This window comes from Hypanus sabinus, chromosome 9, assembly GCF_030144855.1.
Source record: "Hypanus sabinus isolate sHypSab1 chromosome 9, sHypSab1.hap1, whole genome shotgun sequence".
Taxonomy (NCBI): Eukaryota; Metazoa; Chordata; class Chondrichthyes; order Myliobatiformes; family Dasyatidae; genus Hypanus; species Hypanus sabinus.
Window position 1 is genome coordinate 88,634,274 of NC_082714.1, and position 23,142 is coordinate 88,657,415.

At 45.3% G+C, this 23,142-nt stretch overlaps 1 protein-coding gene across 2 annotated transcripts in view; it reads left to right on the forward strand.

Annotated features, from left to right (window-relative positions):
• The window catches only part of vps45 (vacuolar protein sorting 45 homolog), an 88,432-nt gene that overhangs the window by 10,923 nt on the left and 54,367 nt on the right, over window positions 1-23,142 (forward strand). For both annotated transcript variants that reach the window (XM_059980104.1, XM_059980105.1), the window contains 4 exons: window positions 1,882-2,016; window positions 14,000-14,060; window positions 16,319-16,398; window positions 16,991-17,059. In XM_059980104.1, coding sequence (XP_059836087.1) covers window positions 1,882-2,016; window positions 14,000-14,060; window positions 16,319-16,398; window positions 16,991-17,059 — 345 coding nt within the window. The remainder of the gene's footprint in view (window positions 1-1,881; window positions 2,017-13,999; window positions 14,061-16,318; window positions 16,399-16,990; window positions 17,060-23,142) is intronic.

A 23,142-nucleotide genomic window follows, 5' to 3' on the forward strand; every position in this document is an offset into this window, starting at 1 on the left:
GGGGAAGATGTTGGAATCAATTGTTAAGGATGAGGTTATGGAGTACTTGGTGATACAGGATAAGGTAGGACAAAGTCAGCATGGCTTCCTTAAGGGAAAATCCTGCCTGATGAACCTGTTGGAATTCTTTGAGGAGATTACAAGTAGGATAGATAAAGGGGATGCAGTGGATGTTGTATATTTAGACTTCCAGAAGGTCTTTGACAAGGTGCCACATGTGAGGCTGCTTACCAAGTTAAGAGCACATGGTATTACAGGAAAGTTACTGGTATGGTTAGAGCATTGGCTGATTGGTAGGAGGCAGCGAGTGGGAATAAAAACCATCTTTTCTTGTTGGCTGCCAGAGACTAGTGGTGTTCCGTAGGGGTCGGTATTGGGACTGCTTTTTATGCATTATATCAGTGATTTAGATGATGGACTAGATGGCTTTGTTGCCATGTTTGCAAATGATATGAAAATTAGTGTGGAGGGACAGGTTGTGTTGAGGAAACGAGGTAGGATGCAGAAGGACTTAGATTAGGAAAATGGGCAAGAGGGTGGCAAATGTTGGAAAATACATGGTCATGCACTTTGGTAGTAGAAATAAATGTGCAGACTATTTTCTAAACAGGAAGAAAATCCAAAAGTCTGAGATGCAAAGGGACTTGGGAGCCCTTGTGCAGAACACCCTAAAGGTTAACTTGCAGCTAGAGTCAGTGGTGAAGAAGACAATGTTAGTATTCATTTCAAGGTGTCTAAAATACAAGAGTAGGTATGTGATGCTGAGGCTTTATAAGGCACTGGTGAGGCCTCACCTTGAGTATTGTAAACAGTTTTGGGCTCCTTGTCTAAGAAAAGATGTGCTGGCATTGGAGAGGATTCAGAGGAGTTCACAAGGATAATTCTGGGAATGAAAGGGTTATCATAACTAAGAACGTTTGATAGCTCTGGGTCTGTACTCACTAGAATTTAGAAGACTGAGGGGGATCTCATTGAAACCTTTGAACTATTGAAAGTCCTAGGAACAGTAGATGTGGAAAGGATGTCTCCCTTGATGGGGAGTCTAGGACAAGAGGGCACAGCCTCAGGATAGAGGGGTATCCATTTAAAATAGATACTGAGAAATTTCTTTAGCCAGAGGGTGGTAATTTGTGGAATTTATTACCACAGGCAACTGTGGAGATCAGGTGATTGGGTGTATTCAAGGCAGAGCTTGATAGGTTCTTGATTGGACACGGCATCAGAGTTTACGGGGAGAAGGCCGTGTGGGGCTGAGGCGGGGGAAAAAGATCAGCCATGATGGAATGGTGGTGCAGACTCAATGGGTCAAATGGCCTAATTCTGCTCATACATCTTATCATGAGGAGGTGGATTGGGCACGTGATGAGAAGAGTGGCCAGCTCCATCATCAAGACAGTTTCACTGGACCCCTGAAGGGTGGAGGAAACGTGGGAGACCAAGGCCACTTGGCACCGTACCCTAGAGGCAGAAGTGATGACCTTGAACCACACCGGGGCACAACAGAGAAGATGACCAAGGACAGAGAGAGATGCTTCATTGTTGCCCTAAACACTAGTGGTGTAACAGGCAGTAACTAACTAACGCACTAAGACTTTTGAACAGTACTGTATTTATTGTGCTTTATTATTGTCATCATTGTGTCCTTTATCTTCTCTGTTTTTGTATACTGCATTGAATACGGAGTAATAATTATTTAAAACCATATACTACCTTCAGATTCTTGATAATTTTTGAACTTCGTTTCTTGGTGCATGTCGCGCCAACACATATTATTAAGACCAAATTCTTAATAAATGTAAACATATATGGTGAATAAAGTTGATTTGGTTGGCGTGGGGCGGCTGAGCTGACTAATTCCCAGTGTCCGGCTGTTCCCCACAGACCAGCATCATCAGCATGGTGTACAGCCAGTCGGAGATCCTGCAGAAGGAGGTGTACCTCTTCGAGCGCATCGACTCCACCAACAGGGAGACAATGAAACATCTGAAGGCCATCTGCTTCCTGCGGCCCACCAGGGTAAGGCACGCCTGCTTCTTTACCTCCCCCCCCCCCCCCCCCCAACCTCTACCGGGATGTGGTACAGTAAATCTCTGATAATGTGGCAAGCTCAGAGTGCTAGAGGCAGGGTGGCTGATTTCAAATCAAAGTGAATTTCAGTGACCACTTTATTAGGTACATCTGCTCAATAATGCAAATATCTAATCATGTGGCAAGAAAGAATGCAAACTTGGTCAAGAGGTTCAGTTGTTGTTCAGCCAAAACATCGGAATGGGGGAAGAAATGTGATCTAAGTGGCTTTGACTGTGGGATGATTGTTGGTGCCAGACGGGGTGGTTTGAGTATCTCAGAAACTGCTGAACTCCTGGGATTTTCACCCACAACAGTCTCTGGAGTTTACAGAGAATGTACAGAAAACAAAAACCATCCAGTGAACGATGGTTCTGTTGGTTTAAATTACTTGTTAATGAGAGAGGTTCAAGCTGACAGGAAGGTGACACTAACTTAAATAACCACACGTTACAACAGCTGTGTGCAGAAGAGCATCTCTGAATGCACAATATGTTCCCCCTTGAAGTGGACGGTCTACAGTAGCAAAGACCATGAACGTACACTCAGAGGCCACTTTATCAGGTACCTCCTGTGCATGATAGAGGCCACTGACAGTATATGTCACCATACGCTACTTTGAGATTAATTTCCTTGCAGGCATTTACAGGAAAATAAAGAAATACAAAGGAATTTTTGGAAGTTTATACATAATAGTGACAGCGATCTCTCAAGTCGAGTGTGCTGTTGCTCTCTGGGGTTGTCTGTTGGTGGCTGTAGAGGCCGGTCTGGGATCCACATATTGTGATTCAGTGTTGTCAAGGGCTGTGGTTGGTGGTTGGGCTATTTGGTTGTTCACTATACATGAACAGGTTCCTTGTCATAGCTGGTGGAGGTTGTAGTGGGGATGAGCTCCCACTAACTATTAAATACTCCCAATGGTGTGCATCTCAACTGGCCTCTGACAACCAAGTCCAGCTCCTTGCCTTCACGCGTGGCTTAGCTACTAAACCCGGCAGAGCAATTTCTGACCGACAGGAGAAGGGGCAAAGGTGGGTTATTGGCATCAGTCACTTTGGACAGATTGGTCTCCTCAGCTCATCTAGGAGAAGGAAAACTCTGATTTCAAACCTCCACTGCCTTGCAGCTGTACCCCCTCATGGGGAAGGCTTCGAGAACAAACCCTGAGGAAGAATCTGGAGCTCTATGTTGAGTTCATTGCTGACTGGCAACTCCTGCAATGCCGCTGGTGCCAAACTGAATCGGATTCTGCCATTCCTTTGGGTTCATCAGCCGTGTGGAGAGCAGGAGCCCGCTACGTGGACAACTGATTATTCTCCTTATCGGATGAGCGGTGATTGATAAGTTCGTGGCCTAAGGTAGAAGGAGTCAATTTTAGAAAACCTAGCACATTTATTTTTCAACATAGTCCCCCTCCCACGTGTACACATTTGGTCCAGCGGTCGTGGAGTATACGGATCCTTCTTTGTAGAAGTGGTCCACAGCAGAGGTAAGTTCATGGCCTAAGGTAGAAGGAGATGAGTTATACAGTTCTTGTTATGTGCACTGCAGTTCAATTTTTTGAGTGAAAATGCAGGAAATTTGAAGTTAATAACTCATCTCCTTCTACCTTAAGCCACAAACTTATCAATCACCCCATGCTGTGGACCATTTCTGGAGATCCAAGACGCCGACTTCTACAAAGAAGGGATCCGGATGCTCCACGACCGCTGGACTAAGTGTGTAAATGTAGGAAAAATAAATGTGCTAGGTTTTCTAAAATGGACGCTTTCTACCCTAGGCCATGAATTTATCAATCACCCTGGTACTGCCCTGCCTTGTGTATGACAGAGAGGATGCAACAGCTGTGGTCGACCCTGACCAACAGAGGGCCGATATACATAAACGAAGACTGAAAAAGAACCAAAGAAGACAGAACATGAGATGCGGAGTCCTTGAAAGTGAGGCCATAGCTTGTGGACTTAGTTCCAAGTTGATATGAGTGAAGTTATCCATGCTGACCGAAGAACCTGATAGTGTAGGGTGATAACTGACCCTCAACTGGCGGTGTGGGAACTAACATTGCTGTACCTCCTGCCTGATGGTAGAAGTGAGAATGTACATATAAATCCTCTCGCTAGTGGCATTTTATGTACATACAATCAACTGTGTATATAAGCTAATTTTATACATTGTTTATTGTGTTTTTTATTGTATTCATTATGCTTGTAGTGTTTTTAATGCTAATTCGATTCAAGTTTAATTATCATTCAACCATACATGAATACAGCCAAACGAGACAGTGTTACTCCGGGGTCAAAGTGCAATCCACAGTACCAACAGTCACACACAGCACGTACAAGATAACAAGTATTTAAACATATCAGTAAGATACAGCTATGCAAAAAAATATGCAGACCCAATTTCGAATCTCAAGTAACTGTTAGTTTGTCCTCCTTTACACTGGTGTACTGAAGAGTGACAATTAATAGTCTTGAAGGCAGTGTGGTCGGGAAGGTGGGGGTCTTTGATGATGGATGTTGCTTTCCTGTGGCACTGCTCCTTGTAACTGTGCTCAACAGTGAGGACTTTTTTTTAAGGAATGTGGGCTGTCAATTGCTTTTAATGCCCCGAATCCAGGTTAATTCACACTTTAGTAAACACAAAGTACACTGTAGATGCTGCAGTCAAATCAACATGTACAAAAGCTGGATGAACTCAGCAGGTCGGGCAGCATCCATTGAAATGAGCAGTCAATGTTTCGGGCCAAGACCCTTCGTCAGGACTGAAGATGGAGGGGGCAGGGGCCCTATAAAGAAGGTGGGGGGAGGGTGGAAAACCAATCAGAGGAAAGATCAAGGGATGGGGGAGGGGATAGGCAGGAGAGGTGAAGGAGGAATGTAAGGGGAAAGTACTATGGTTAGTAGAAGAAGGTAGAATCATGAGAGAGGTGACAGGCAGCTAGAAGAGGAGACAGAGTGAAAGGGGACTGGGGGAAGGGAGAGGGAGGGAATCATGGAAAGCTGGAGAATTCGATGTTCATACCAAGGGACTGGAGACTACCCAGACGGTATATGAGGTGTTGCTCCTCCAACCTGAGTTTGGCCTCATCATGGCAGTAGAGGAGGCCATGTATGGACATATCCAAATGGGAATAGCTGCCTATCACCTCTCTCACGATTCTGCCGCCTTCTACTACCCATAGTGCCCCTACATTCCTCCTTCACCTCTCCTGCCTATCCCCTCCCTGCTCCCCCTCCCCCACCCCTTGATCTTTCCTTTGGTTTTTCACCTGGCACCTTCCACCTCTCCCCACCTACTTTATAGGGCCCCTGCCCGCTCCCTTCAGTCCTGACAAAGGGTCTCGGCCTGAAACGTTGACTGCTCATTTCAACGGATGCTGCCCGACCTGCTGAGTTCATCCAGCTTTCGTACGTGTTAATTACTCTGTGGGATGATTAAATTACCCTGGCAACCCGGTGAGATTGAAGGGAATGGGGCAATCAGAAGAAAGTAAGGTCCAAATGGGAGGGGTTGTTAACACGAGCTGTTACAGTGCCAGCAACCCAGGTTCAATGCTGCCACTACCTGCGAGGAGTTTGTATGTTCTCTGCTTGGGTTTCCTCTGGGTGCTCTGGTTCCCTCCCACCTTCCAAAGATGTACAGGTCAGTAGGTTAATTGGTCACATGGGTGTAATTGGGCAGCATGGACCCGTTGGGCTGGAAGGGTCTATTACTGTGCTCTCAATGAACAAAAAGATAACACTACATTTCAGTTCAGCACAAACCAGATGGGCCGAAGACCCTGGTCCTGTGTTGTAGTGCTCTATGACAAAAGAGATTCTAGAGTATACAGTTTCAATATGGTACTTTGTTTTGCTGACTAAAATAAAAATTCAGTTGATTAAGTTGGACTCGTTGAATTAGCCAATAGGATTTGTCTTAAGACTTTGTCCAATAAGATGCCCAGGAAAAGAACGGGTAGCCGTTTGCTAGAGAGAGTGCAGGAATTTCGGGAAAGAATGGACAGACAATAAAGCACTGGTGAAAAGCTCAGCAAACCCAGTTTGGAAGGATGGATACTGATTGTCGGAAATCTTCACGCAGACTCACGGAGAATGTGCAGATAACCTTCAGTTAGCAATTAGCATATGACTTTGAGATAGTCCGACTTTTTCCTTGAACGTTGTGTGGATGCCTTTGGCTTGGACTGTTTCTTCAGCGCAGAACTGTTACGGTGCCGAGAGTAAATGAAGAGAAGCTCACTGGATTGATTATGTGGCAGTGAGCTCCAATGATTGTATGCGCAGTTTAGACTGATATATCAGTGACAGGTCCTGTTCTTTTTTTTTTGTTATAGTTTAAACTGTTTTGTCAATACAATTTCCATCCAAGTTTGTACTGGTGTGAGCTGAATTATTCCTTCCTGGCAAACAGTAAATTTGCATGGGTGTGTCAGTGCTTATTCAGTTAATTTCAGTCTTATTTTCTCATGGAAGAAACAAACATAATGTTTTTGTGTTGACCCGACTCATATTTGCCCTGGACCTGGAAATGGCCCTTTCGTCGTTATTCCCATGCATTGTAGAGTTACGCTACTGTTAGTCTGTACTCACGGTGATAGCTGACTCATTACGAGCCTGGAAATGGCCCTTTCGTCGTTATTCCCATGCATTGTAGAGTTACGCTACTGTTAGTCTGTACTCACGGTGATAGCTGACTCATTACGAGCCTGGAAATGGCCCTTTCGTCGTTATTCCCATGCATTGTAGAGTTACGCTACTGTTAGTCTGTACTCACGGTGATAGCTGACTCATTACGAGCCTGGAAATGGCCCTTTCGTCGTTATTCCCATGCATTGTAGAGTTACGCTACTGTTAGTCTGTACTCACGGTGATAGCTGACTCATTACGAGCCTATGGTGAGTAGTATGTGTTGCTCATGTATTGCTATTACATGAGCAACACATATGATGCTGGAAAAACTCAGCATTCGGGTAGCATCTATGGAGGGAAATAAACAGTCGACTTTATGTGCCGAGACCCTACATTAGGACAGGAAAAGAGAGGCAGAACTAGAGTAAGAAAGTGGGGGAGGGGAAGGAGGATGAGCTGGCAGTTGATAGGTGAGACCAGGTGAGGGGGGAGGGCTTATTAAGTAAGATGTCAGGACATGATAGGTGGAGGTGGGAAGGGGATGAAGAAGGAGGAATCTGATTGGAAAGGATTCTGGATGATGGGAGAAAGAGAAGGAGGAGGGGAACCAAAGGGAGCTGATGGACAGAGAAGGGATGAGAGGGGAACTAGAATGGGGAATGGAGGGGGTGGAGTTTCAAGATGGCGACGTAAACATCTGCCTTTTAGGAGCTCTTCACTTTTCTAACTATAATCACCCTTTAATCAAATCTTTTCGAATTTAACCAAATGAGTTGACATTTTCGATTGACTTTTTTTTCCCTAAAACTATATTTGATCTAACTTTGCCGAGCTTAAAATGGCTACAAGTAAGAAATCGTCTAAGGAGCCTTTATCTATCGACGCAATTTCTAATCTTCTGGACGCTAAATTTGCAAGTTTGGAAAGCAAGCTGGAAAGTAAAATGGCAAGTTTGGAAGATAACCTGGAAAGTAAAATGGCAAGTTTGGAAAACAAGCTTACCACGAAAATGTCTGAACTTGAAGGAGCTGTTAAATCGCTTGATACTAAGTTTCAGTCACAGGCAGCGGATATTCAGCGGCATGAAGATAAGTTGGAGACTCTTGAAAAATTAATTGTTGAAAAAGCACTTGAGGAGTTGGATAAGAAGGTACAATCGACTCTTAAAGTTGTAAATCAGCATAAGTTTAAAATTACTGATCTCAAAAATCGATCTCGCAGACAGAATTTGCGAATTATCGGGTTTTCCGAAAAAGTTGAGTCCGGTGATTTAACTGAATTTTTCTCTAAATTACTGTGGGAAATTTTCGGTGATGAAGGTTTGCAAACTAAACCTGTTATTGACCGTGCTCACAGAGTTGCGAGGTTTTCGTCTATGACTGATAAACCACGAGCGGTGATTGTTCGCCTTCATTATCCTCGTGAGAAAGAGCTTTTAATTCGATTAGCTTGTAAAAAAGGTATGATTTCTTACAATAACTTCAAATTTCGAATTGTTGAGGATTATTCTTATGAGGTTATGAGAGCCAGAATCGCTTTTAAACCAGTGATGGCAGAGATTTATTCGATTGGACTTAAACAAGTTTTAATGTATCCAGCGAAGCTTAGAATTACGCTGAGCGACAACAGTCAGCAAATTTTTAACACTCCGGAAGAAGCGAAGAAATTTGTTGAAGAACTTGGATCTTCTACTGCAACTTGAACTATGTGTTATGTGGAAGATTTTTCGGAGAGAGGATATCTTTCTATTTTAAGTTTTAACCTATGAAGCTGGGTTATAACTTCTTATTTTGATCTATGGGTCTGTTTTTTTTTACTATCATCATTGTTTATAGATGTTCTTTTTAATATTTATAATATCTTTTTTTCTTTCTGTTTTGGTTATATACGTTTATATTTTGCAATAATGATTTACTTTTTTTTAAGATGTCGTTTCTTTTTCCCGTAAGATTCTGTTTTTTGTAAGCATTTATTTGTTTGCCTGTACTCAGAAATGGGACGAATGTTTTGGATATTTGGTCTTTTTTTTATATATATATTGTACTGTTTATTATATCCCTTTTTTTTAAATCTTATTTTGTCTTTTAACAGATTGCTGAACTCACATTTGTATTTAGTAATATGGCTTTTTTAAAATGGTGTTTCTTCTTCCCATAAGTCTTTGCTTTTGAAACGTCATCTTGTATTTGTACACGGGATTTTTTTTTAAAGGTATATTACACTTTTAAATTTTGATGTTTATACTTTTTTTTAATTAGTGATTGTTTTATTATATTAGTTTTCTTTTATTCTGATTGATATATATTTTTTTTGCAACTCTATATCTTAACTTGGGTGTTATATAGTTTTCTTTTAATCTTTTTATGGAGCTGCCATCTTGAAATGGGGGTAATATTAGTATTAGATTATGCGCCTGCCGCTTGGCTTTTTTTCGAAGGGAGGGGGGAGGGATCTTTTTTCACGCTTTTGCTTTTTATTTTTTTGCTTTTAGTTTATGGGCCGACTTTAAATTATTAATATTGTTGAGGTGTCATGTTCTCCGGTTGCTCCTGAATCAATTTTCCTCCTTCCTGAATTGTGGGTTATGTGTCTTTCTAACCTTTTATGATACACACAACTAATATTAGTATGATGGATAAATCTGTTAACTTTATCTCCTGGAATACTAACGGTTTAAATCATCCGATTAAACGTAAAAAAATATTTAAAGTATTCCATAGACTGAATGCTAATATTATCTTTGCACAGGAGACCCATATCAGGAGGGAGGATAATCAACGTTTTTTAGGTTCTGGAAGGGTCAACAATTTCACTCGAATTGTACCGCTAAAATTAGGGGTGTGTCTATTTTTATAGACCCCTCAATATCGTTTACACATCATGAAATTATTTCTGACCCACAGGGTAGATTTTTGTTGATAACTGGCTCACTTTTCCATCGGAAAGTTGTTCTAGTTAATATTTATGCTCCAAACTTTGACTGCCCTGAATTTTTTAAATGTTTATTTACTTCCCTTCCTAATCTAAATGAATATATGTTGATAATGGGTGGAGATTTTAATTGTTGTTTGAATCCTTCGATGGATAGATCTAAACCTATTCGTACTCTTCCGAACAGATCAGCCCTACTTATTAATTCGTTTATGGTTGATTCGGGAATTACAGAAATATGGTGGTTTTTGAACCCTAAAGATAAAGAATTTTCATTTTTTTCACATGTATATCATAGCTATTCTAGAATTGACTATTTTCTTATTGATCATCGGTTATTAACGGATGTTATTGATTGTAAATATGATTCTATTACTATTTCGGATCATGCACCTTTGAAGTTATCTATTAAGATTTCGGACTATTCCAATAATATCAGATCTTGGAGGCTTAACGCTACTTTGCTTCAAGACCCAGAATTTATCACCTATATAAAACAGTAAATTGACTTGTTCTTCTCAACAAACTGTACTGAAGAAATCGACAGAGGAATACTTTGGGACTCTTTTAAGGCTTTTATTCGTGGACAAATTATCTCGTATTCTGCTGGTAAAAGAAAACAAAGATATTTAGATATTGCTTTATTAGTGGATAAAATCAAGGAAATTGATAAGATTTATTCCTTGACTCCTACCAAAGAACTTTATAAGAAGAGAGTTGAGCTTCAAATGGAACATAGTTTACTATTATCTTCTTCAATTGAAAATCAATTAATTAGGACCAGGGCTCAATTCTATATTCACAGTGATCGTACTGGTAAACTGTTAGCTAATCAATTAAAAGCTATCTCGACTAAGCGACAAATTATTAAAATTCGCAAACAAGACGGTAATTTAACTACTGATCATAAAGAAATTAATAATACCTTTCAAGATTTTTATAAATCTCTATATCAATCAGAATTTGATGGTGATCTGTCCATGATGGATAATTTTTTTAACAATTTGAATATTCCTAAACTGATTGATGAAGACCATAGCCTGTTAGATGATCCTATCTCTATGGTGGAAATAGGAGAGGCTATCTCATCAATGAATACAGGGAAAGCTCCTGGTCCTGATGGTTATATAGTAGAATTTTTTAAAACTTTTTCTTCTTTGCTCTCTCCTTGGTTATGTGAAATTTTTAATGATGCGTTTGCTAAGAAGAGATTACCGCAATCTTTTTATGAAGCTAATATCTCTCTAATTCTTAAAAAAGATAAAGATCCTACTTTATGTACATCTTATCGCCCTATATCACTATTAAATGTAGATTCTAAGATTCTTACAAAAATTTTAGCTATTAGATTAGAAAAAGTACTATCACAAATTATTTCAGAAGATCAAACTGGTTTTATGAGGAATCGGTATTCCTTTTTTAATGTTAGAAAATTGATTAATATAATTCATACTTCACCACCCACAATCCCAGAATGTGTTATTTCATTAGATGCTGAAAAAGCTTTTGATAGAGTTGAATGGATATATTTATTTAATACATTGAGAAATTTTAATTTTAGTCCTAACTTTATATCATGGATTAAATTAATATATCATAAACCTGTTGCTTCTGTTCTTACAAATAACTATAGATCCTCTTTTTTTCAATTATCTCGTGGTACGAGACAAGGCTGTCCCTTAAGTCCTTTATTATTTAATATTGCATTAGAACCTTTAGCTATTGCTATTCGTGAATCTCCTAATATTTTTGGTATTACCTGTAATGAGAAGTTATACAAATTATCACTTTATGCTGATGATTTGCTGTTATTTATTTCTGACCCTGATAGGTCTATTCCCGCTATTTTATCCTTGTTGGTTCAGTTTGGTACTTTTTCTGGTTATAAACTAAATTTAGATAAGAGTGAATTATTTCCTTTAAATGCACAAACTTTATTGAGTGATAGGATACCATTTAAAGTTGTTATTGATAACTTTACCTATTTAGGTATAAAAATTACCAAGAAATATAAAGATTTATTTAGACTGAATTTTTTACCTATGCTTCATCAAATTCATCAACTTACTACAAGATGGTCTCCTTTGTTTTTATCATTAATTGGTCGGATTAATGCTATTAAAATGATGATTTTACCGAAATTTTTATACTTATTTCAAGCCCTACCAGTTTTTATTTCTAAATCTTTTTTTGATAACATTGATTCAAAAATTTCCTCATTTGTGTGGCAAAATAAAAACCCTAGGTTAAGTAAAAAGCAATTACAAAAATCTAAATAGATGGTGGTTTAGCCTTACCTAATTTTTAGATTTTATTATTGGGCAAATAATATTCGTAATTTAATGTATTGGAAACTAGATTTGGATTCACCACTGTGCCCACAGTGGGTAAATTTGGAATGTAATGAGGTAAAGGGATATTCTCTATTCTCTGTTCTTGGTTCTTGTCTTCCTGCTGATTTAGTTAAATTTAATAAACAAATATCTAATCCTGTTATTAAACATACATTACGAATTTGGTTTCAATTTCGTAAGTTTTTTACTTTGAAAAACTTTGTTCTTGATAGCCCTATCTTACTTAATTTCTTTTTCAAACCCTCTTGGACAGATCAAGCTTTTAACATATGGAAAAGGAAAGGTATAAAATGTTTTCGTGATCTCTTTTTTGAAGATACTTTGATGTCATTTGACCAACTTTCCAACAAATTTGAATTACCTAAATCTAATTTTTTCAGATATTTACAAATTAGAAATTTCTTACATAAAGTTTTACCATCTTTTCCTAATTCAACTTTGGTGGACATTACAGATTTGATTTTTACCTTAAATCCGTGTCAGAAGGGATTAGTAGCTTTTATTTATAATATGATTATGAAGATACAACCAGAAATATCAGTTAGAATTAAACAAGAATGGGAAAAAGAACTTCGATATAATATATCAACAGATAAATGGGAAAATATTTTGCAAATGGTTAATTCTTCTTCTGTATGTGCTAAACATGCTTTAATACAATTTAAAATTGTACATAGAGCTCATATGTCTAAAGATAAACTTGCTCGATTCTACTCTCATATTAACCCTCAATGTGACAGATGTCATTCAGAAGTGGCCTCATTGACCCATATGTTTTGGTCATGTCCCACTTTACATAATTACTGGAAGGACATATTTACTACTATTTCCTCAATTTGGAATATAGATTTACAACCTCATTTTATTACTGCAATCTTTGGCATACCAAATGAAGATGGTAATCAGTTTTCCCCTTCAATTAGACGAATGATTGCTTTTGTAACATTAATGGCCAGAAGGTCTATATTACAAAATTGGAAAGAAGTAAATCCTCCTACCACGTTTCAATGGCTTTCTCAAACTATTTCTTATCTGAGCCTGGAAAAAATTAGAAGCACTATTTTTGACTCATCAATTAAATTTGAAGAAACTTGGAGACCGTTTATTCGACATTTTCATATGAATTAATTTGGCCTTTTCCAGACCTTCTTTCTGCTTATTCATGTTCAGGTATGGAGTTCTGGAGTTTGTTGACACTATCATATACTTGTAAACTATTATTATTGCCTATGTTAGTTTAGGTTTAGTGTTTTATTTTTTTATATATATATATACTTTTTTTCACATATTTTCAATTTTTTTTTCTCTCTTTTAATGGTTATTTTTGTTTTTTTTCATATATAATCATGGACTTGATTGATTAAGGTATTTTCTTCTGTTGATGTTTAATAGGATATTGTTATCTTATTATCAACGTGATTTCAAGTCTATTGTATTCATAATTTACTCATTACTATGTTATGTTTTTTTTGTGTATATATGAAAATCAATAAAAAGATTGAAAAAGAATGGGGAATGGGGAAAGAGAGACGGGAGATGGGCAGAGATAACAGGATTTTGGAGAAATTGATGTCATGCCATCAGCTTGGAGGCTACCTATACGGGGTATGAGGTGTTGCTCCTCCAACCTGAGTTTGGCCTCATGGTGGCAGTAGAGGAGGCCATGGACTGGCATTTCAGAATGGGAAGTTGGGTTGACATGGGTTGTTACTGGGAAATGCTGTCTTTTGTGGTAGGTGGAGAGAAGGTATCAGGATGTCTCATACCCAGTGATCGGTTTCACTGGCCACGAAGTCTCAGTTGGAAGTTAATTTGTTTATAGGTTTTTATTCCAGAAGACTCATTCACATTTTAGTTAATCCATAGTTATGTTATTCATAATGTCATAAATCATGAATGACCCCAAACTGGGAGCTGGGCTCAGGGGGGGGACTGGAGGGGTGGGGATGAGAGAATGGTGTCTGGAGTAGCCCCCTTTCCCTAACCAGCCTTCTCTCCCTCCCCCTCCCCTAGGTGAATGTGGAACTGCTGATGAAGGAGTTACGCAGACCCAAGTATGGCCAGTTCTTCATCTGTGAGTCTTCGGCTGTTGTCTCTGAGCTCCCCGTCTGTGCAAGAACCAGGGCTGCTGTTGGTCTGACCCAGGGTGGGGCAAGAACCAGAGCTACTATTGGTCCTGACCCTGTGTAGGGCAAGAATCAATGCTCTCATTGGTCCTGATCTAGTGTGGGACAAACACCAGGTGCATGCCTGCTTAGATTTCCACCTAAGCTAGTCCCATTTGCCCGTATTCACCCAATGACACTCAAGATTGTTTAAACATAGAAGCATAGAAAACCTACAGCACAATACAGGCCATTTGGCCCACAATGCTGTGCCAAACATGTAATTACTTTAGACATTACCCAGGGTTGCCGTAGCCCTCTATTTTTCTGAGTTCCATGTACCTATTCAGGAGTCTCTTAAAAGACCCTATCGAATCCGCCTTCACCACCATCACCAGCAGCCCATTCCACGCACTGCCCACTCTCTGTGTTTTTAAAAAAAAAACTTATCCCTGACATCTCCTCTGTATCTACTTCCAATCACCTTAAAACTCTGCCCTCTCGTGTTAGCCACCTCAGCTCTGGGAAAAAGCCTCTGACTGTTCACACGATCAATGGACCTTATCATCTTGTACACCTCTATAAGGTCACCTCTCATCGTCCGTTGCTCCAAGGAGAAAAGGCCGAGTTCACCCAACCTATTCTGATAAGGTGTGCTCCGCAATCCAGGCTACATCTTTGTAAATGTCCTCTGCACCCTTCCTATAGTTTCCGCATCCTTCCTGTAGTGAGGTGACCAGAAGTGGGGTCTGACCAGGGTTCTACATAGCTGTAATGTCTTAAACTCAATCGCATGGTTGATGGCCAATGCACCGTATGCCTTCTTAACCACAGAAGTTGTGTATTTAGCATGTATCCCTTGAAACTATCTGTGTACCTGTCCGAGTTCCTTTTAAATATTGTTAATGTACCTGCCTCAATCACTTCCTCTGGCAACTCATTCCATATATCGACTACTCTCTGGGTGAAGGAGTTGCCTCTCAGGTTCTTATTAAATCTCTCCCCTCTCACCCTAAACATGAGCCTTCTAGTTCGTGATTCTCCAAACCTGGAAAAGAGAGAGATTGTGTGTATTCATCCAATCTACATCAACTCCCCCCCCCCCCCCCCGCAACATGATTATATACACCTCCACCAGGTCGCCCCTCATTCGTTTGTACTGCAGTGAATAAAATCCCAGTGTGCTTAATCTTTCTCCATAACCCAGCATCTCGAGTCCCGACAGCAACCTCATAAATCTTCTTTCCAGCTTAGTGGTATCGTCTCTGAGGTTGGTTGTCTCGAAGGACAATGAGTGATGATCACCTGGATGGAAGGTATGGAGATCCTGAGGTGCCCAGTTGTTAAGATCCCTCTCTCGGCATCTCCCGCGCAGTCCAAAGGAAAGCTTATGAAGCGATACGTTCAGCACCAGCTTGGCTGCAGGAGCTGCCGGAAGGTTGTTCAGTGACGTCCAGCCGCCTGAGGGTCTCCACTCCGGATTTATTGTCTGGGTCTACTCCTGTACCCTTCGTCTCTCCCGGGGCTGCCCATGAGGCAGTGGGGCTATTTACCCATAGCTGGGGATCTGGTTCATGAGCACCAGGGTCTGTCCACACACCGGTGGGGCTGCCTGCTGTATGGGCAGGGCCCCATCCTTCAGCCTGAGTTTACGTGTGCTGCCAGCGAGGAGGCACTACATGAGGCTTGCTGTCAGAGAGGCGATGTGAGACCTGCACATTCAGCTGTCCTTTTCGCGAGACTGTTAGCCAGCGGTAGAAGCTGGAAGTGAGAACGACAAGCACTACCCACTACACTACCAAACTGGACGTGTCACAAATATTTTGACACCATGGTAATTCTCTATGATTGGGTGACCAGAACTGAACACAATAGCATAAATGTGATAACCACTGAAACATTATATCCCAACTTCTGTACCCAGTGCCCCGACTGATGAAGGCCGGTGTACCCAATGCCACCTTCGCCCAGTCTATGTGCGGCACCATTGTCAGGGAAGTACTCCTGTTGTATGATACTCCAGGGGCCCCACTGGTCACTGTGGAGATCCTCCCCTCTTCTGTTCTCCTAAAATGCTACACCACGCATTTGTCTGAATTAGGCTGCACTTGCTATTGGTCCAGCAGAAGGGTTTGGCCAGGGGTGGAGTGAGTGGGGTAATGTTATCGTGTCTCTTTTTATCTTCGGCCACAAGGCTGCCCTGCTCTCACTGTCTCTTCCCTTACAGACTTCAGTAACGTGATCAGCAAGGCCGACATCAAGGATCTGGCAGAAGCAGACGAGAACGAGGTGGTCTCTGAAGTCCAGGTGAGCGCTGATTGGCCCTGGCTTAACCAATGGGGTCGAGGAGGAGCCTAGGACATCCTTGGAACTATGTAGCTGGGGTAGGGGTGTATTTCCCATTCTCTGGAATTAGTGAGGGTCACCTATGACTCCTGTGGATCACTGAGTTACTTTTAACCCTGGAGATGTCATTCAGCCCACTGAATCCTTACTAGCCCCTCAGAGATATTCCTCTTATTTCCCTGCCCCCCCCCACCACCCCCAGTAATCTACTCCCCATTGCCATCAACTTCAACACCCCTTTCCCCATCCACATAGTAAGGGGAACAACTTACAGTGACCCACCCACTTCCCCCAGAAGTTGTTGGAACGTGGGAGGACTCCTAGGGTGTCAAAGGAAGAACGTGCAAACTCCACACAGTGCTAGTGGTCGGGACTGAACTAAAAGCTACAGGGCAGCTGCACTGACCGCTGCACCATTGCGTGATTGGATACAGGTGCATGTCGAGTGCCCTTCAACCTGGTGACGTGGGCCACTTAAGGGTCCAGTGAACACTTTGCTGGTTCTGTCTGAGCAGCATTCTCTGGCTCACTCCTCTCTCTCTTGCTCTTTCAGGAGTTTTATGGAGATTTTATCGCTGTCAGCCCTCACGTGTTTTCCTTCAACCTCACTGGCTGCTCTGAGGTAAGAAGTCAGTGGAGGGAGCTTCACTCTGTGTCTGACCCTGGGAGTGTGTGACTGGGCAGTGTAGAGGGAGCTTCACTCTGTGTCTGACCCTGGGAGTGTGTGACTGGGCAGTGTAGAGGGAGCTTCACTCTGTGTCTGACCCCGGGAGCGTGTGATGGGACAGCGTGGAGGGAGCTTCACTCTGTGTCTGACCCTGGGAGTGTGTGACTGGGCAGTGTAGAGGGAGCTTCACTCTGTGTCTGACCCTGGGAGTATGTGATGGGACAGTGTGGAGGGAGTTTCACTCTGTGTCTGACCCGGGAGTGTGTGATGGGGACAGTGTAGAGGGAGCTTCACTCTGCGCCTGACCCCGGGAGTGTGTGATGGGACAGTGTGGAGGGAGTTTCACTCTGTGTCTGACCCGGGAGTGTGTGATGGGACAGTGTGGAGGGAGTTTCACTCTGTGTCTGACCCCGGGAGTGTGTGATGGGACAGTGTGGAGGGAGCTTCACTCTGTGTCTGATCCTTTTTTTAATTACAAAATCCTTTATTACAAATTTTGGTGCTATACAATATATACAAAACAGTGGGCAACACAATTACTGCACTACAAATAGACAATAGACATTACACCAGAATGTTGCCATCCCTATCCACGATGGCATTCACACCCCGCGGAGCCCAACGGTTTCGAAACTCCTCCAAGGCCGCTGTGGACTGCGCGTGTTCCTTTTCAATAGTTACCCGGGCACGAACATACCCCCTAAACATCGCCAGGCAGTCTGCCCGGGGTGATCCTCCCGCCACCCGTTTCCAAGACCCACGGATGGCGGATTTCGCCAGCCCCAGGAGCAAGTTGACTAGGACATCCTCATCCCTCCTTGCCCCCTTCCTTACTGGATGACCATATATAAACAGGGTGGGACTAAAATGCAGCCAGAAGGCGAGAAGCAGCCCACGCAAATATGCAAAAAGAGGCTGCAGCCTCACACACTCCATGTACATGTGGTACACGGTCTCCTCCAGCCCGCAGAAGTGGCATGTGGGTGGGAAGTCCATGTACAAACTGAAAAACTTATTGCAGGGCACTGCCCTATGCAGTACCCTCCAGCCGAGATCCCCCAGGTGCATGGGAAGAACCCCGGCATAAAGGGACTTCCAGTGGGGACCCTCCTCACCTCTGGGTGGAAGGACCGACCGCCATGGTGTGTCGGGACGGTGTACAAGGGCAAGGAAGTGGAGGATGTGGAGTAGCAGCCCATACAGATCCCTCCTACTTGCATCCCTGAATGGGACTGTGGGTATCGATGAGAGACGGCTCAAGTTGTGTGGACACAGCTCCCGGAGAAGATTGCGGGGTCTGGGCCCGACCAGCAGCTCGGCCTGAGTCGGTCCACACAACTGAGCCGCACCGACAGCCACTGAGGTAGGGCAAGGGTCAGCCGGGACCCCGCCCTCCGCCTGAGGAAGGGATTCCCGGCCTGAGGCGACCATGTTCCAGACTCTCAGTAGGTCCTGATAGAAGCCGGGCAGACTCCGCAAAGCAGTACGGCTGACACCCGCCGGTGGTAGCCGCATGTCTTCATGAAGACAGCAGCCCCTCCGGAGGAAGAAAGTCGCCAACACGTGCCACCTGGGAGGGTGCTCGGCGTACAGGAATCTCTGCAGAGTCCTGAGGGGGAGAGCCGCCAGCTGCGTTCAGACACACACCAGCGACTGTCCGCCCTCTCCCACTGGGAGACTCAAGACCGCTGCAGAGACCCAGTGTTTCCTGTTGCCCCAGAAGAAGTCCACTAACTTCCTCTGCAGTCTTGCAACAAACGGGGCAGGAGCGGCCAAGGTGACCATCCGATACCACAACATGGAGGCCACCAGCTGGTTTATGACCACCACCCTGCCTCGATAGGAAAGCACCCTGAGAAGGCCTGACCAGCGCCCCAGCCGGGCCATGACTTTCGTCTCCAGGTCCTGCCAGTTCGCCAGCCAGGTCTCCCCAGAAGGACTCAGGTAGACTCCCAGATAGAGGAGACGCCTAGTACTCCACTCAAAAGCTCTCATCTCCTCCGGCAGGGAGTTCACCTGCCACTGACCCACTAAGAGTCCGGAACATTTCGCCCAGTTGATCCTGGCGGAGGATGCCGCCGAGAAAACGTCTTGGCACTCGCGCATCCTCCGCAGGTCATTGGGATCTGTCATCATGAGGAGTACATCATCGGCGTAGGCCGAGAGAATGACCTCCATGTCCGGTTCATGCAGAACCAGACCTGTCAGTCTTCGCCGTAGGAGGCTCAGGAATGGCTCGACACAGATCGCATACAATTGACCCGACATGGGGCATCCCTGACGTACTCCTCTCCTGAAGGGAATGGGCGCTGCCAGTGATCCATTGACCTTAACAAGGCACTCTGCGGCAGAGTAGAGGAGCCGAACTCGGGCCACAAAGTGTGGTCCGAGCCCAAAGGCCTGCAGAGTGCCCACCAGGAAACTGTGGTCTACCAGGTCAAACGCCTTCTCCTGGTCAAGAGAAAGAAACGCTGCCGGGGACCCAGTCTCCTGGTGCAGGTGGATCAGGTCCCGTACTAGGTGGACATTGTCCTGAATGGAGCGGCCCGGGACTGTGTAAGATTGGTCAGGATGAATCACCTTTCTCAGTACTGAACCAAGACGGTTGGCCATTGCCTGGGCGAAGATCTTGTAGTCCGCGCACAAGAGGGAGACCGGGCGCCAGTTCTTTAGCAGGCAAAGGTCTCCCTTCTTGGGCAGCAGGACCACGACAGCTCTCCGCCATGAGAGGGGCAATTCCCCAGTGGCTAGGCTCTCCCCTAGAACAAGGCTGTAATCGACCCCCAGGACATCCCAAAAAGCCTGATAAAACTCCACACTCAGACCATCTAAGCCAGGGGATTTACCCCTCTGGAGTTGCCGAAGGGCAGCAGACAGCTCCTCCCCAGTCAGGGTGGCATCCAGACGCGCTGCGTCATCTGGGCTGACCTTTGGCAAATCTTCCCAGACCTCACTGCACGCCCCCGCATTTGATGGATCCGGTGAGAATAAGGACCGATAGAAAGTGCGGACTTCTTCGATAATTTCGTCAGGATCCGTGATGGAGGACCCATCAGCAGCCAGTAGCTCCACCAGCTGCTTTTGAACTCCCCGCCACTTCTCCAACGAGTAGAAGAAGGGTGAGCCGCGGTCCAAATCTTGCAGCATTTGGATCCGCGACCTCACATACGCACCACGGGACTGCTGAAGCTGCAGATTCCTGAGTGCGTCCTTCTTCTCCTGGTATTCCTGCCACGTTTGATGGTCTCCACTGGTCGGACCAAGACGGGACTCTAGGTCAAGCAACGCTCTCTCAAGCCGCACAATCTCAGAGCCCCGCCTCTTTGTCGACCCCCTAGTGTACTCCCGACATAAAAACCGGATGTGGGCCTTGCCCACATCCCACCACAGCCGTAGGGAGCCAAACTCTCTCCGTCTCCCTCTCCAGGCGGCCCAGAACGCTCGGAATGAATCCCGGAATCGGCTGTCCTCCAGCAGCCGGTTGTTAAAGTGCCAATACCCGGATCCCACCCTAGGGTGCAGAGGAGTAAATTCCATCCACACAAGGTGATGATCCGGGCACGACACCGGCCGCATGGAGGACGCCGACTCGCGGGAGACATAAGCCCGAGAGATATACAGGCGGTCTATCCGGGAACCCCCCTCTCTAGATCTTCTGGAGAAGGCGCTAGAGTCGGGGTGAAGATTCCGCCAGCTGTCCACCAAGTCAAAGGAGCCAACTAGCTCCTTTAACTTTTTCGCCGATGCTGGGTCGCGTTGGAGGCCCGAGCGGTCCTCCACCTCGAGGGTACAGTTGAAGTCTCCCCCGAGGATGACGCAGTCCCCCGGGTCGATGGAACTCAGCAAGGTGGACAGCTGACAGAATAGGCGCATCTGCATCACCCCGCGCCTCAGAGCGTACACGTTGATAAAATGTAACGGTACTCCATCCAGGCGCACAGCCAGGTGGAGCAGACGGCCGGGCACAACATCTTGGACTCCTACGATTTCTGGCTGGAAGGTTGGGGCCAACAGGATCGCCACCCCACTAGAGTTGGAGCTAAGGTGACTCATGTAGACCCCGCCCTGCCACTCCAGGAGCCAAGTGGACTCGTCCCCCGGGGTGGTATGGGTTTCCTGCAGGAAACTCACCGCGTATCTCCCATCCCTGAGGACTGAGAGATTGTTATACCTGCGGAGAGAGCCCCTGCTACCGTTCACATTGAGACTAGCTATGGTAAGCTTCATGTCGGGAGCACACTAGGCCTCAGCACCAGTCCCCTTCCCACTGAGAGCGATGGCGCCCTCAGCCGCACTCTCCCGAAGAAAACCAAGAACATCCTTCGCTTTCCGGGCCCGACTGCTACCATCGCTACCCTGTGACCCACCATCTCCCGAAGGAGCGAGGCTGCTTTTCATCCTGATGGCCCGCACCAGGTCATCCAGGAAGGATTTCAGCTGCCGCCTGTCATTCCCTGACACAGCATTCCTCTTCCCCTTCCCCTTCCGTCTGAGGATGACCCTCAGGGATTTCACCAGCCTCGGCATGCTAGGCCAGCGAAGCGAGGCTAGTTTAGGCCGATGCTTTGCACCAACGGAGGAGTGAATAAACTCTCTGATCTCCTCCACAGGTATCAATGGGGATTTCTCTGGAGGGGTGAGGATGTCCATTATCTCGCTATCAAATGAATCCCCCTCCAACCCCTCACTGCAGACAGATCCCCCACCGTCCTCCTCATGTGGTGTATAAGGTGGCTGCCTCTGTAACGTACACTGCACAGTGGGTACCTCCCCTGTACCTTCCCGCTCCACCGTCGCAGCAGTCTTACCCACAGTTGCGACGATGGAGGGAAAATCCCCAGGGACTCCCTGCAGGCCATTAGTTGATGGGGTCGGCATGCAGGGTATATCACCCTCCCCAGGAGACAGGTATGAAGGGGACTCCAATAGCTCTGGCCCAATGGATTCACTGGCAGCCTGATGCTGACTGTGAGAGAGCCTGGTCTCCTCTCCACCTGTACTACTTAATACATTTGCCTCCAGGGAGGCGCTTACTGCCAAGTCCTGGGTGGAGGGCTCCAGGTCTGTTTTAGGCGTGCAAACAGGCCCAGCACTAGCTTCATGCACAACCACACCACCCACCCCAGGACTGGTGTCTACATCTGGGGATTCAGGGTTAGACACAACTCCCACCCGGAACCCCACCCCTTTCTGGGACTCCCCCTCATCTGCATTCTCTGCCCTCTTGGGGGAACAATCCCATCTCCTCTTCAAGCCGGAGGAGCACACAGGTGCGGAATTCACCGACAGCGCGGTACTCTCCGCTCCTATCGCCCCGTCCAACCGTACGCTTCCCCGAGTCTCCCTCTCCACCTCAGGGCAAATGGGCGTGAGCTCTGCGGTCTCGGGGGCCGACTTCTTCATGTGTTTCAACTTCTTCCTCGCTTTCTTGCCCCGCCCGGACTCCACCCCGTCCCTCGCCTGAACCTCCCCACACGTAGCCCCAGGATCACCCGCCTGAACCACAGGGGTAGGAGCAGACGTAGGAATAGGGGCAGGGTTAGAGACAGGGTCAGGGGCAGGAGCAGGGGTCGGCACAGGTGTAGGAGCAGGGATGGGATCAGGGGCAGAGGTAGCTGGGGCACAAGTTCCTGAAGTGGACTCCCTGGGTTTTCGGGTGCTAGGACAGTCCCTCCGAAAGTGCCCCACCTCCCCGCACGCATGGCACCGTGGGCGCTCAGAGCTCCAATACACCTGATAATCTTCCCCCTCGTGCCGGACAGTAAAACGGCCCTCAACTTCATCCTCCCTTTCCAGTTTCATGAATACCTGTCGCCGGAAAGAGATTACGGTCCGGAGGGTGCGCCTCCTGAATTTGTGCCTGATGGCAGTTATCTCTGACCGTACTTGCCCCAAGCGGGCCAATGCGGGAAGCAGGTCCTCATTGGGGATGAAAGGCTGTACGTGACCGAGGACGATGCGTTGTGTGGGAGCTGTCACTAGCTCCATCTGTAAAAAGATGTTCTCCACCGTGATCCCTCTACTGAGGGCCCGTTGCA